General features: G+C 22.7%; 4 protein-coding genes across 4 annotated transcripts; 3 read left to right on the top strand and 1 right to left on the bottom strand. All coding sequences in view use genetic code 6, as the record gives it.

Moving 5' to 3' along the window:
• Positions 1 to 142: 142 nt before the first annotated feature.
• On the top strand, positions 143 to 475 carry TTHERM_001295380 (transmembrane protein, putative; the record flags this gene model as incomplete). Its single annotated transcript, XM_012798786.1, has 1 exon — positions 143 to 475. A coding segment is annotated over one exon (333 nt), but the record flags the coding sequence as incomplete, so codon positions are not given.
• Positions 476 to 1,137: 662 nt separating this feature from the next.
• TTHERM_01295380 (hypothetical protein) lies at positions 1,138 to 2,373 on the top strand (the record flags this gene model as incomplete). The annotated part of the gene is made up of 1 exon (XM_001020720.2): positions 1,138 to 2,373. The coding sequence occupies one exon, from the start codon at positions 1,138 to 1,140 to the stop codon at positions 2,371 to 2,373; it is 1,236 nt and encodes a 411-aa protein (XP_001020720.2).
• A 1,884-nt stretch (positions 2,374 to 4,257) lies between these two features.
• TTHERM_01295370 (hypothetical protein) lies at positions 4,258 to 7,919 on the bottom strand (the record flags this gene model as incomplete). The annotated part of the gene is made up of 2 exons (XM_001020719.2): positions 4,258 to 7,559; positions 7,733 to 7,919. 2 exons carry the CDS (start codon positions 7,917 to 7,919, stop codon positions 4,258 to 4,260), a joined length of 3,489 nt encoding a protein of 1,162 aa, XP_001020719.2.
• An 831-nt stretch (positions 7,920 to 8,750) lies between these two features.
• On the top strand, positions 8,751 to 11,951 carry TTHERM_001295369 (cyclic nucleotide-binding domain protein; the record flags this gene model as incomplete). The annotated part of the gene is made up of 6 exons (XM_012798785.1): positions 8,751 to 8,997; positions 9,070 to 9,393; positions 9,853 to 10,303; positions 10,366 to 10,667; positions 10,731 to 11,521; positions 11,577 to 11,951. 6 exons carry the CDS (start codon positions 8,751 to 8,753, stop codon positions 11,949 to 11,951), a joined length of 2,490 nt encoding a protein of 829 aa, XP_012654239.1.
• Between the last annotated feature and the right edge of the window lie 70 nt (positions 11,952 to 12,021).

Genomic DNA, 12,021 nt, shown 5'->3' with positions numbered 1-12,021 from the left:
TTAGTTTTGATTATTTTTGTGATGATGATAAGTCATTTGGTTAATAAAATTAAATTCTTTTGTTTCGATGCCCTTGATAAAATAAAAAATTAAGAAAAGAAATTAATAGTTAGTTGTTAATCTTGTAATGTTTGTATTGTGATTGATGTTGTAAAAAAGAATAATAAATTTTTCTTTTAATTACCAGATAAAAAAAATAAAGAAAAAAAGATATTTTAGGTTAATATCGATTAATTGGGTGTGGAAGATACAATTGATAACTTTTTATTAATTGTTAATTACATTCAAATAGAAATAAATTATTTTTGCCATTAAGATAAGATTCAACTCAGAAATAAAAACGATATTTTTGGCAAAATAGAGATTGAATTATTACAAGAATTACAATCTGAATTGCGAACTATTTCAGGTGAATTGTTATTAGGTTAAGAATATCTTTAAATAAAAATTTTTGATAAAATTTATGATATTGTGATGTTAGATGGAAAACCATATCACAAAGGTTAATTGTTATTGGACATTGACTATGAAGTTACAAGAGATTATTTACATGAAAGTATTGTGAGATATTACAATAAAAAAAAAGAAAGTTTAACCAATGAAGATCTGAAAAATATTGAAAAACTCACAGAAAAGAAAATATTTTTATTTAAAATTAATGATGAGATGATACATTTTGATTATTAAAAATATTTGACATAATTTCCTGAACTCAAAATACAAAAATTAAATTAATTCCAAAGTAAAATGGAAAGATTAGAATCAATAGTTAAAATAGACAAAGAATCAATTAAAAATAATTTTATGTTAAATTTAAAATTAAATTCTATCTAAAAAAAATTTTATATTTTGACTAATAATATTTATTTTCATGAAATTTCGGAAAAAACAAGAAATTTAATGGCAGAACATCTTCTCAAACTTTAAAATAGTGATATTATTTGTTTTAGTTAATTTTTTAAATAAACTAATTTAACTTCTATTATTGGAGAGAGTGATGAATTTTCAATGAATTATGTTTCAAGATGTATTTATTTTTATTTTTGTAATTTGTTGTTTTCAAGTGGAATAAACAATAACAAAGTACCAAATGATTCTTATTTAAATTCTGTGATAGCTGATTTAATAAAAGAACATATGCTTATTATGAAAAATTTTGATAATCTTCGTGAATAATCTTTATTATTTTTCGATTAAGATTTAGTATTTTATTTTAACAAAATAAAGAATGAAGATATTAAAGAAAAAATAAAGAAACTATTTGAGCTTCACAACACTACAATAAATTAATTATCTAATGATTAATAAAATTTGAGAATTTCAGTACAACGTTTATCAATAACCTATGAAATGAATGAAATATTAAAATTTTTACAAAATTTACTTATTTCTGAAAAATACGATTAATTAAATTAAATTTTTGATGATCTTTTTTCTCTTTTGTTAACATTGTTATTTTATTTTAACAGAGACAATAAGGAACAATAAATTTCAATTGATATTATGAAATCATAAGTAACACAATTTGAAATTAAAAATAGTAGTTTTTTTTTTGGAATGTTTTTCATTATTTATTACATTTTAGAGTAAATTAAATAAAAAACAGAAAAATACTATAACGAAAAATAAGAATAATTTAAAAATATTTCTGATAATTAGTTAAACTTGGATTAGTTAAAACAATTGGAATAAGAAACAACTGATTTAATTACCAAATCAAAACCAATCGAAGATGATATTTATAGTTTATTTTTGGATAGAGAAGAAAAGCCGGTTGTCAGAATCAATAATTTACCACCAGAATTCAAAGATCCAAATGGATTTGAAATTAGAATAACAAAACAATACGATTAACTTTATGTTGATCCAGAAGAACATCGAATTGGATTATCTTTGAATAAAATACAGATGGATGAAATCTCAAATTGTATTTTGAAAACATTCAGAACTACGGAATAAAAAATAGAATAAGATGATGAACATGGAAAAGAGAACGAATTAAAAAAACAATTAAAAACAACGAAGATTTTAGAATGGAATTTAAAATTGTGGAGTATGACCATCGGCTTGTTTGACCAGGTTAATAAAAATATCAATGATTCTGATGATATTACTATTCATTGTTTTTCACCATTTAATTTTGTTGATACGAAAAATTAAGAACTGAATATTATTTTATTAGAAAAGAAAAATACTGAACTGTTGTGTAGATTAATAAATGATGATAATATTGAATTTCAACAAAGTTTATTCATTAGATTTGTAACAGAAAATAGTTTCGATTGTTCAGAAGAAAATAAGAAAAAGATATTTTGGTTTTTGTAAAAATATTAATTTTTTAATGTTGTTTCTAGAAACCTCAAAAAACGATGATCTGAAATTATTCTTTTAAAAAATTGCTGATAAATTTGAACAAAATAATATCACAATAAGTTCCAGATCCTCATTCTTTGATTAATTTTATGATATTCAACCAAAGAAAAAATGGGAAGATAGTGATTATTTTTTATTTTTAATATTTATGTTGATAAAAAAAGAAAATTAAGAAAAAGCAACAATAAGAGAATTTGAATAATTTGGTAAAAAATTTGATGATTAATTTTTAATGTCAACCACAGATAAAAAAATAAAAAAAATAGTTGATGAATTAAATTTCAAATCTAATAGATCAAAGTTGGATCCATTGGTTGATTGATAATATCGATTTCTTAACATAATGAATAATAACCGGTATTTTTAAAATTTGTAAAACAGAATAAGCAAAATCTTTTCATTTCGCTGAGCATTAAATACAACTCTTTTGTTCTTTCTTGTATTCTTTCCTTTGTTTTTTCTTATGTTCTTTTTTCATAATCTTTTTGTATTTCTTTTTATGAATACTTGATTAAATTGGAAAATGATTATCTCATTACTAACCAATAAAATCTATCAACTTCATACCCAAAATTAACTTTTACAAATTCATTCAATTGAAAAATATTTTACAATTCTTATCTGCACAAAAATTATTGAATGGGAATGTGATTAAATATTGTTTTTAAAAATTTAATTTTTTATTCTTAACCGCCAATTCTCAAAAAAATATTCAATAATCCTTAATAGTTTATTTTTCTTTTATTCTTTTTTATTAAATCAATACCTTCATCTATTTTTTAAAGTAGAATGGGAAATTGTATTTTGCTAATATCAACCAATTCCAAATCGCACAAAACATAAATAAATGTTGTTATTAACTTTTCGCTTTGTTGAAGCCCATTTTCCAACATAAATTTAAAACAAAGATAAGGTTCGTCATAGCAATCATACAACATTAAACAATTTAAATTTTCTTCTGTCAATCTGGTAAAAATAGATTAATCTTTTTAAAATAAAAATTTTAATTATCTTTCACTTACTACTTTATTTTTAAAAATCTTATTGATAATTTTATCATTCAATTCCCATTGTTCTAAATTTAAAAGTTCGTAATTATTGTTGATTATGCACTTTGCTAAGAAAAACGGTTATTAAAATAAATCATTTCTTATTTTGTCTCTAATATTCAAATAAATAATTGGGGAAATACTGGAAATCATTCCGTATAATATTTTTTTTTTTTTTTTTTTTATTTTGGAGAAGATTAATACAATCAATTTGTAATTCATTTATTGAGTTGTAAATAGGTTAATCGAATGTCATTAAAATTTAAAATTTTTTATCTATTTCAACTTTTTTAATAAATTCATCTATTAAATTTTTTATTATTGAATTCTTATGATAAAAATGTCTAATTTCATCTACAAAATAAAAACAATTTGTCCAACATTTTTTAATTATGATAACATAAATCATTTACCAATTGCAATAGTATTTGATAAAGTTTATGATGTTGGAAATTTCATCACATTCAGAAAGAAAAATAGAAAGAGAAAGAGAGGGATTGAATTAAAACAATTTAGATAAAGTTAATTCTTATTCAAACTAGATTGATTAGAATAATTATTTATCATCTTCTGTAAAGATAGTAATTATTTTATCTTTTTTTTTATTTTTGGAAAAATATCATATTTTAGATAATCTTGGATAACAATTTCGTGTTACTGAAAATTATTTAATTTTATTTACATAATTTCTTATTGAAATGTTTTTTAAATTTACAAGTTCATTGCTTGTCTGAATAAATATTATTCAATGTTTTATATTTGGTGCTCAAAGGCACCATATTTTCAATCGCGTCATTTGTTCCTTAAATGATTAATCGATTGTTTTAAATTGTTCTCAATTTTTTTTATTGTTTCTAAAATTGGCATTAGGATTGTTAGACGAAAATTTACCAGTTTTATTTGGCCCGATAATTTTCGTTAAATCGAATTTTCCAACGTTAGATTTAGATTATGATTATTGAGATTATTACGATTATTCAGATTATTACGATTATGAGTGAGATTAATTTTTAAGTAATTTTCTATACTTTGGGTCTCTCTCGGGTTTTCCATCTATTAATGGAAATTAATAATTTTCTCCATCTATTAATTTTATTTTGAATTTGCTAAACATAGATAAGTAGAAATATTTATTAATTCTTATTGGTAGCATTTATCCTCTTTTTAACATTTTCTTGAACTCCTTGTCTTCTAGCATCTTTGCTTATTCATAAAAGATTTCTCTAATATTGTTGAAGCCTTACAACAAAGCAAAAATATCAGCAGATATTATGAAAAATTAAACAAGATCAATATTGTTCATTTTTCTGTTTGATCTTCTGTGAGGGAATAAAATCAATGACAATTTTTTTATCATTCTCTGGGAATATTCGCTTAAGAAAGCCTAATTATTTTCATCATTTTAAGATTTATTACACATTTATGCAACAACATTTGTGTAAATTAAAAGTTTTGCATAAGTTTTATTAAATAATTCTACATCTTTCTCTTTTACGGAAAATAATTCTTTCCATACAGTATTGATTCCTGACAATTATAAACGATCATAGTGTTTTTTCGTATAGGTATCAATTTAAGAATACTGAAGACATTCAAAAATTTATTTACATAAATAATTGTTTATTTCTACTCCGTACAATTAGCTAAATAATCTCAGAGCTGTTCTAGATTGTTAAATTAGAACAGATCTTAATTTATCTATTTCAGTAGCATTTATTTCTTTTTATCTTTAGGAAGTATTACCAAAGAAAACTGCTCTTATAAATTCTGTAAAATTTTTGAAATCTTTAGATTTTGTGTGATTTTTTGATTCTATAGGAGGGCAAACAGAACCAATTATCTTTGTTATTAATTTTTTAAGGCCGAAATAAAATACATATTTATTTTCCAAAAGCAAGCCAGTGCTCATCTACTTAAAAGCATTGACTATTGGTTCGGCGAGATAACAACAATTTAATTTATTTGAAAAATCATTTATAGCTGAAATTTCCTTTGTTCTAATTGTTTTATTTCCAACAATTTAAGGTTAATTTTAAAGTTTGGCTTTGTTTATTGTTTATCTTTCGACTATTTATTCTTTTTTTCCTTCTTTTCTTTCTTCTTCTTCTTTTTCTTCTTCTTATTAGATCGATAATTCTTACTGTATTTATTCTTTAGTCAAAAGTTAATCTTCCATCTTATCAAATTATTAGTAAAATTGTTCTTCTGGCATATTTTTTTGATTTTCAAAATTATTCATTTCTTGTTTAGAAATTAAAGAGTCGGTAACAGAAAATAAGTTATGATAATCGATTACTTTAGCATAAGTTAATTTCATAATTTTTGTTGGATCTGTCAATTCTTTTATTTAATTTATTGATGTATTTTTATTTACACAATTAGATAATAGTGATTTAAAATCTGGAAATTTAGCCTAATCAAATTTTTATTTTTCTTAAATATTGTTTTCCAATTTTAAGATCATGCCTTTTCTTTTAAGAGTGGAATCCTTGATTATTATTATTTTTTCTCCTTCGTATTTTCTAATTAAAACACCATTTTATTCTTCTTCACAGGATACAGAATTGTTCATCAGGCTGGTAAATTTTTAATCGTCCATTTCTGAACGATAAAAAATCTTTTCACAATCGTATTGCTTAAATGTGTTTGGGTTGTTGAAATAATCTTTAACGCAATTAACGAAGAGTATTTTCTCTTGTTTTGTCGCAGAGACAAGATGAATGTTTTTCCAAGAATCTTTATTTGGAAGCAACATTTTAAAAATTTTTGGATTGTTAATGTTGATTACAACTCCTATGTTATAAATATTTTTTTCATCGTTTGAATAATAACATTAACCAACTTGGACAACTTAAATAGATTCTTTACTTCTTTTTATTTACTAAATGATATTTGAAGAATCAAGATCATTCTGGGATTAAGGTAAAATTTTCATTTATGACTAAACAAGAGTTGGATAAGTAATCTCCAAGAGATCTTTTCTTTGTAAACTTGTTTATCCTTTTAAACTTGTTTATACTGGCAAAAGTTCTTCTTATTCTTGCAAAAGTTTTTTTTATCTTTGTGAAAGTTCGTCTTCTAATCTTAAACGTTCTTCTTGCATATCGTAATATTCTTTCATAATTTCTTATGGATTGAAAAAACCTTTCATAGCTTGTTGAGAAGTATTCATCCTTTCTTACAATATTGATTATTTTGTTATCAACAAGTTAGCTATTTATTCATTACTGCCAACAACATAATGTTTCTAAAAACTGTTAGAATAATTATGAATAATTTTGGAGAAACCTAAAGCATCTGAACCTTATAAGAGAAAATCATTTGTTCTCATAATAGTTTCTATGGTTTGAATAAAACACTTTGCTTATTAACTATTTGGTTCGTTCTGAATCAATTAAGTAAAAGAAGCATATTGAGCTGATGCGTATGCATGTGCCTAATTTTCAAAATAGTCCATAATAACTTAGAAAAAACTTTCTTTAGTTTTTATCTTATTTACAATTTCTCTCCAGCTGTTTTCTGAAAAATAGCTGTTAAATAACTGGTAAAATTTTGGATTTAAATCTTGATGATTCTTTAGTTTTTCATATTCACCATCAATCAGTTAGATTAATTCTTTATTTAAGAAAAGTTGATCAAAATAGTATTTGTAAAAATACATGTATGAGAATTATGAAAATCCATCAAGTTATGCAAAGATCCAATCTTTGGGATACATGCCAACTTCTAACATACTAAATTATTCATTTATCTTGACAACATTTGTTAAATGAGGAATAGTGTTTTCGCTTGCTGATTCTAAAGGGATAGTGAAAATGTTTTTTGTGCCTCTCAATACGTCCATTTCATACTTATTTTTTTTTTAAGATGGTTGGTCTTGTTAAAAAGATGAAATTTGACTAGATGATTTTTTATCGGATAATTGTTTTTACTCTTCTACGTCTACTTAGTCTTATTCTTCTTCTTCTCTGCTTTCTGTAATTGCCAATTGTTGTTTTTAAACTGTAATTTTTTCTTCCAATTTTTTTCTTAATTCGCTTAATTTTGCTTTTAATTAGATTATTTTTTCCATTAAAAACAGATCTTCTCTAGTTATGTCTTTATCTCGAAGTTTTTCTCTTTGTTTCTAGTTCGTAGCTTGTTATTAAGCATAAAAATTTTCCAAAATATTTTATTTTGGTTTATTGAAAAAGTTTAATTTGCTAGATAATTCAAATCATCTTTATTTTGTTCAGCAATCAAACTTTTTTCAAGATCAAAATTTATCAATTCATTTAGAAAAGAAGTAATAATTGATTAAAAGTATTCACTGTTTACATTTTTAACAGAAGAAAATAAATTAACTATTAACCAACTTTATCTCAAGTTAATGCATAATTCTCCTTGTTTTAATTCTCTCTATTTTTTCAAAAGATATTCCTCAAAAGAGTTTTTAAAATTAAGTGATAATTTTTATTATTTTAAATTTTGATCAAATTTGATTATGTGATAAATCATCCATTTTATTGTGTTGATCTCGATGAATTTTGTATCAAATTATATATATATATAAAATACACTATATATTATCAATTTCTTAATCAAAAATTATGGGTTCCCAAAAATTGAGTTTATAAAAAGTGGTATGTAAACCACTACGAACTTTCTAATACCCCTAAGTAAATGGAATAATAAGTATAATATTTTTTAGTATGTATTAAAATTTATATTGTATGAAATAATCTAAATTTTTATTTAATTTTCAATTTGCTTTTTACTCAAAATATAATAGATCTTTATCATTATGTATAATTTTAAATTAAATTATTTGAGTGTAAAACCTTATTTATTGTAAATTTTTTTAATTTTAGAAAGAAAAAAATTTAGAAAAAATGCTTTTAAATATTATTTATTTAAATAAATGAATATGATAATTTTCTTTTTTAATTAATATTTAACTTTCACTTGATTTAATTAATCATTTTTAGCATGTTAATTAATTTATTAGATAATTTTAACAACAGATTTTATAAATAATAGTCAATATGAAATAATTAAATTTTGAATTATAATAATAGACTCTGATTTTAATAGAAGCAACTCTTTAAAGACTTAATCGTAATATGATGGAAGAGTAATTGTTACAAGTTATCCATTTAACAAAAATATAATAAATTGTATGTATAATTTAAAGAAGTAAATATAAAAAATATAAATAAATATATATTTTTTTGTATTTGATTTATTTGATAATAATTAATTTTTCTTTAATTTAAAGAATAGAGTAATAAAAAAAGTAGAACTAACTAAATAATTAATTAATTAACATAATTCAGTATATCTGAATAAATGGATCCAATAGAAAACTATGATTTCATAAATAAAAGAAAAAGCCAGATGTAAAAATGTTTAGAAAAAGATAGCAAGTTAGATGTTTTGAACTAGAGGGTTGAGGAATCTTGCCAAAGCGAGCTAGATTAAATTCCAATGGATTTTTTAAATCAAAAAAATAATTAAACTCAATAATTTTCAAACATAATTTCTCAATATGACGAGTAGAATTAGACAGTTTTTTTGAACTAAAATTTTAATGAGAGTAAACAAGCATTTTTAATTTAAATTTGCGAAATTATTATTTATTTTTTAAATTGAATTATATCTAATATAGCTAATAATAAGAGCCATAGTCATAGCATTAAATTTGTTAATCATATACATAATTAACTACTTAATAATGACAGCAAAATTATGGAATAAACAGATTATGAAAATGGATAAACTAAAGCAAATAAACTAAAAGCTAAAAATACTTAAGTATTAAACTATTTTTAATCAAAAAATGATCCATCAAAGGGCCTTTTGTAATCGAAAGAGTTTGTGCTTTTGTCCAAAATAAAAAGCAAAATGAAGAAATTCTTCAGAGAAAAGACTTATGGAGGAAAAAACTTTAATCTATAGAATCCAAAGCTAAGGATGTTAATTAATGACAAAAGTGATATTTTACAGCAGCAAAAGAACAAATTTTTTACAAAGTATTGTTGTTTAATAGACTAATTTAAAAAGTTGGTTTTCTAAAAAATAAATAAGATACCATTATTTAATCCACAAAGCTACCTCAAATTTGTATTAGATATTGTTTTTTCTTTAATAAATTGCTTATTTTTCTTTTTCTCTTCAATTTTAATTATATTCGAAGTTAACTTAGAATTTGAATCAGAGATATACAATACTATGTACATAATATGGGTTGTTTAAGTAATAATAAAACTAAACACATCATTTTATGAGAAAACCCATTTAATCAAAAATAGAAAGGCAATCGCTAGATTTTATATAAAAGAATATGCTTTATGGGATTTATTAGCTTTTTTGTTGGTATTTGTACAACCTTAATACTATAAAGCAAGAAAATTTTTTAAGATTCTTTAATTTTTTAAATTAAAAAACGTAGTGCAGAAGCTGAATGATATCTAAATATCTATCTGTATGTTAATTCAAAATTATTATATGATGCAGCTTGTTAAGTTGGTCTTGAAGGTTTTTGTTATCGCTCATATTATCGCATGTCTTTGGTATCTAGTAGGATATATAGAGCTCGAGTATATAGGAGAGGAATAAACTTGGTTTGATGAAAGTATAGCAGCTACTGATAGAAATTGGGTAAAGTTATATATTTGCTCTCTATATTGGTCACTTACCTTGATGACAACAGGCTCTAATGAAGCTCATACAGTGCTTTAAATTTCATTTACTTCATTTATTATGCTTTTTACAACGATTATATTTGGTTATCTACTAAATATTATTGGCATTATACTTTCTGAAGTTGATTAAGAAGAAGAAAACTAAAGAAGAGATATCAATCAAATAAACAAATACATGAGAAAAAGACTCATAAGCAAGTAAATATTAATTAATTCATTTTTTCTTTAATTATTTCTATTCTTTTTTTTTTTACCAACAGAAATCTTTAGAGAGAAATAAACTTAGACTTAGAATATTACTATCACCACAATTTCAAAAAAAATGATGATCAAAATTAAGTTGTTCTTTCTAAAATATCAGAAAATCTCCTAAAGGATTTGAAAAAGGAGTATTTTGGTAGATTGTTGAAAAAAATAGATATTATTACAGGATAATTCAGTCAAGAAACATAATAAAAGTTACTATTTTGTATAGAAGAACAAAACTACCTTCCAGGCCAAGTTATTAATAATTATCAAAACTATGATGAATTTAGATTGATTTATATTATTTAAGGCTAAGGTAAATTTTTTTATTTATTTATTTATTTATTAAATTTGTTTGAATAATATATTTTTTAAAAAGTTGAACTTGTAAGATCTTGTTCTGATAATTCTAGCACTGGGTTTGTAATAGATACTTTTGGTAAGGATAAAGTGATAGGCTAAATAGCCTTTTTTTCAGGTATTTAGGATGAAATTACCTTTAAAGTAGTTGATTTTACTTAAGTTTTGTCTATTCCTAGAGATAAATTCTTAGAAATAGTAAAGTAAAATGAATTGGATATGCAAATTTTTTGTAGTATTAAAGACAAAATAAAGTTTAACTATAATTTCGAAGATATCAAAATTAAATGCGATATTTGTAACGGTTTAGTTCATTAACAATATGACTGCCCACTGCTTCATTTTGATAAATAAAGTTATAAAGTTAAGGTAAATTATATCCTGAATTTAAAGTAAAGAAGATAAAATTACGATCGAAAATATAAATATCAGTGTAATACGCTAGTTAGATAATACTAAACAGAAGATGCTTGCAAATTATTTAATATGAGTAATAATGTATAAGAATTTTTTGTAACTTCACCTTATTTTAACCATTCTGTAAGTTTAGTAGAAGGTCTTCTTGAGAGTGAAAATGAAGTAGAAAATTGTAATTTTAACATGAAAACAGCAAGATCAATTGGCTAAATAAAATAAGAAGAAGAAGAAAGCAAGTCGCTAAGTGCAGAGCTTATAAAGAAGAAGAAGAAAACTCTTATTAAGAAAAGGAATTCATAATAAATTTGTTTAAATGTAGACAGCCAATTATCAAATTTCCTACATGATGAGTGCAACACTTCAGAAAATTCTATTAAAGAAAAGTTACAAAAGGTAATCATTACAACTGTATTGTTGATGATATTTATTTATTATTTAATATAATTAGGAAACAAGTATTGTAAGCAAGTTAATGGAAAATTCTACAGCTCATGGAGTTTAGCAAAATCAAACTATTCAATCAAATTTACAGGGCATCATAAAAGCAATTACCTAATAGTACTTACTAAAATTTTCTAAGTTAGAAAACATACTAAAAGGATTTTCAGGTTAGCAATTAATTTTAGGAAAGTAAATAAATTAAAACTCATAAAGAGGGAATACATAAAATTCAATTATCGATAACATTATTTTATTAGATTTTGATTTAAAGAAAGATTACACTATATATTTTCCTAATGGAAATCTGGAAAAGATCCTATTAAATTATAACTAAAAAGTTAGGAAAAATGCTATTAAAATATTAAAAAGGAAAAAGAAATGATAGCTTACATAAATTAAAACTGATTTATTTATTTATTTATTTTAATTAATTAATTGTATTGAAAGAATAA

The sequence above is a fragment of the Tetrahymena thermophila genome, assembly GCF_000189635.1.
Source record: "Tetrahymena thermophila SB210 genomic scaffold scf_8254557, whole genome shotgun sequence".
Lineage (NCBI taxonomy): Eukaryota > Ciliophora > Oligohymenophorea > Hymenostomatida > Tetrahymenidae > Tetrahymena > Tetrahymena thermophila.
Note: the sequence above shows the minus strand (reverse complement) of the source record. Positions and strands in the feature narration are given on the sequence as shown.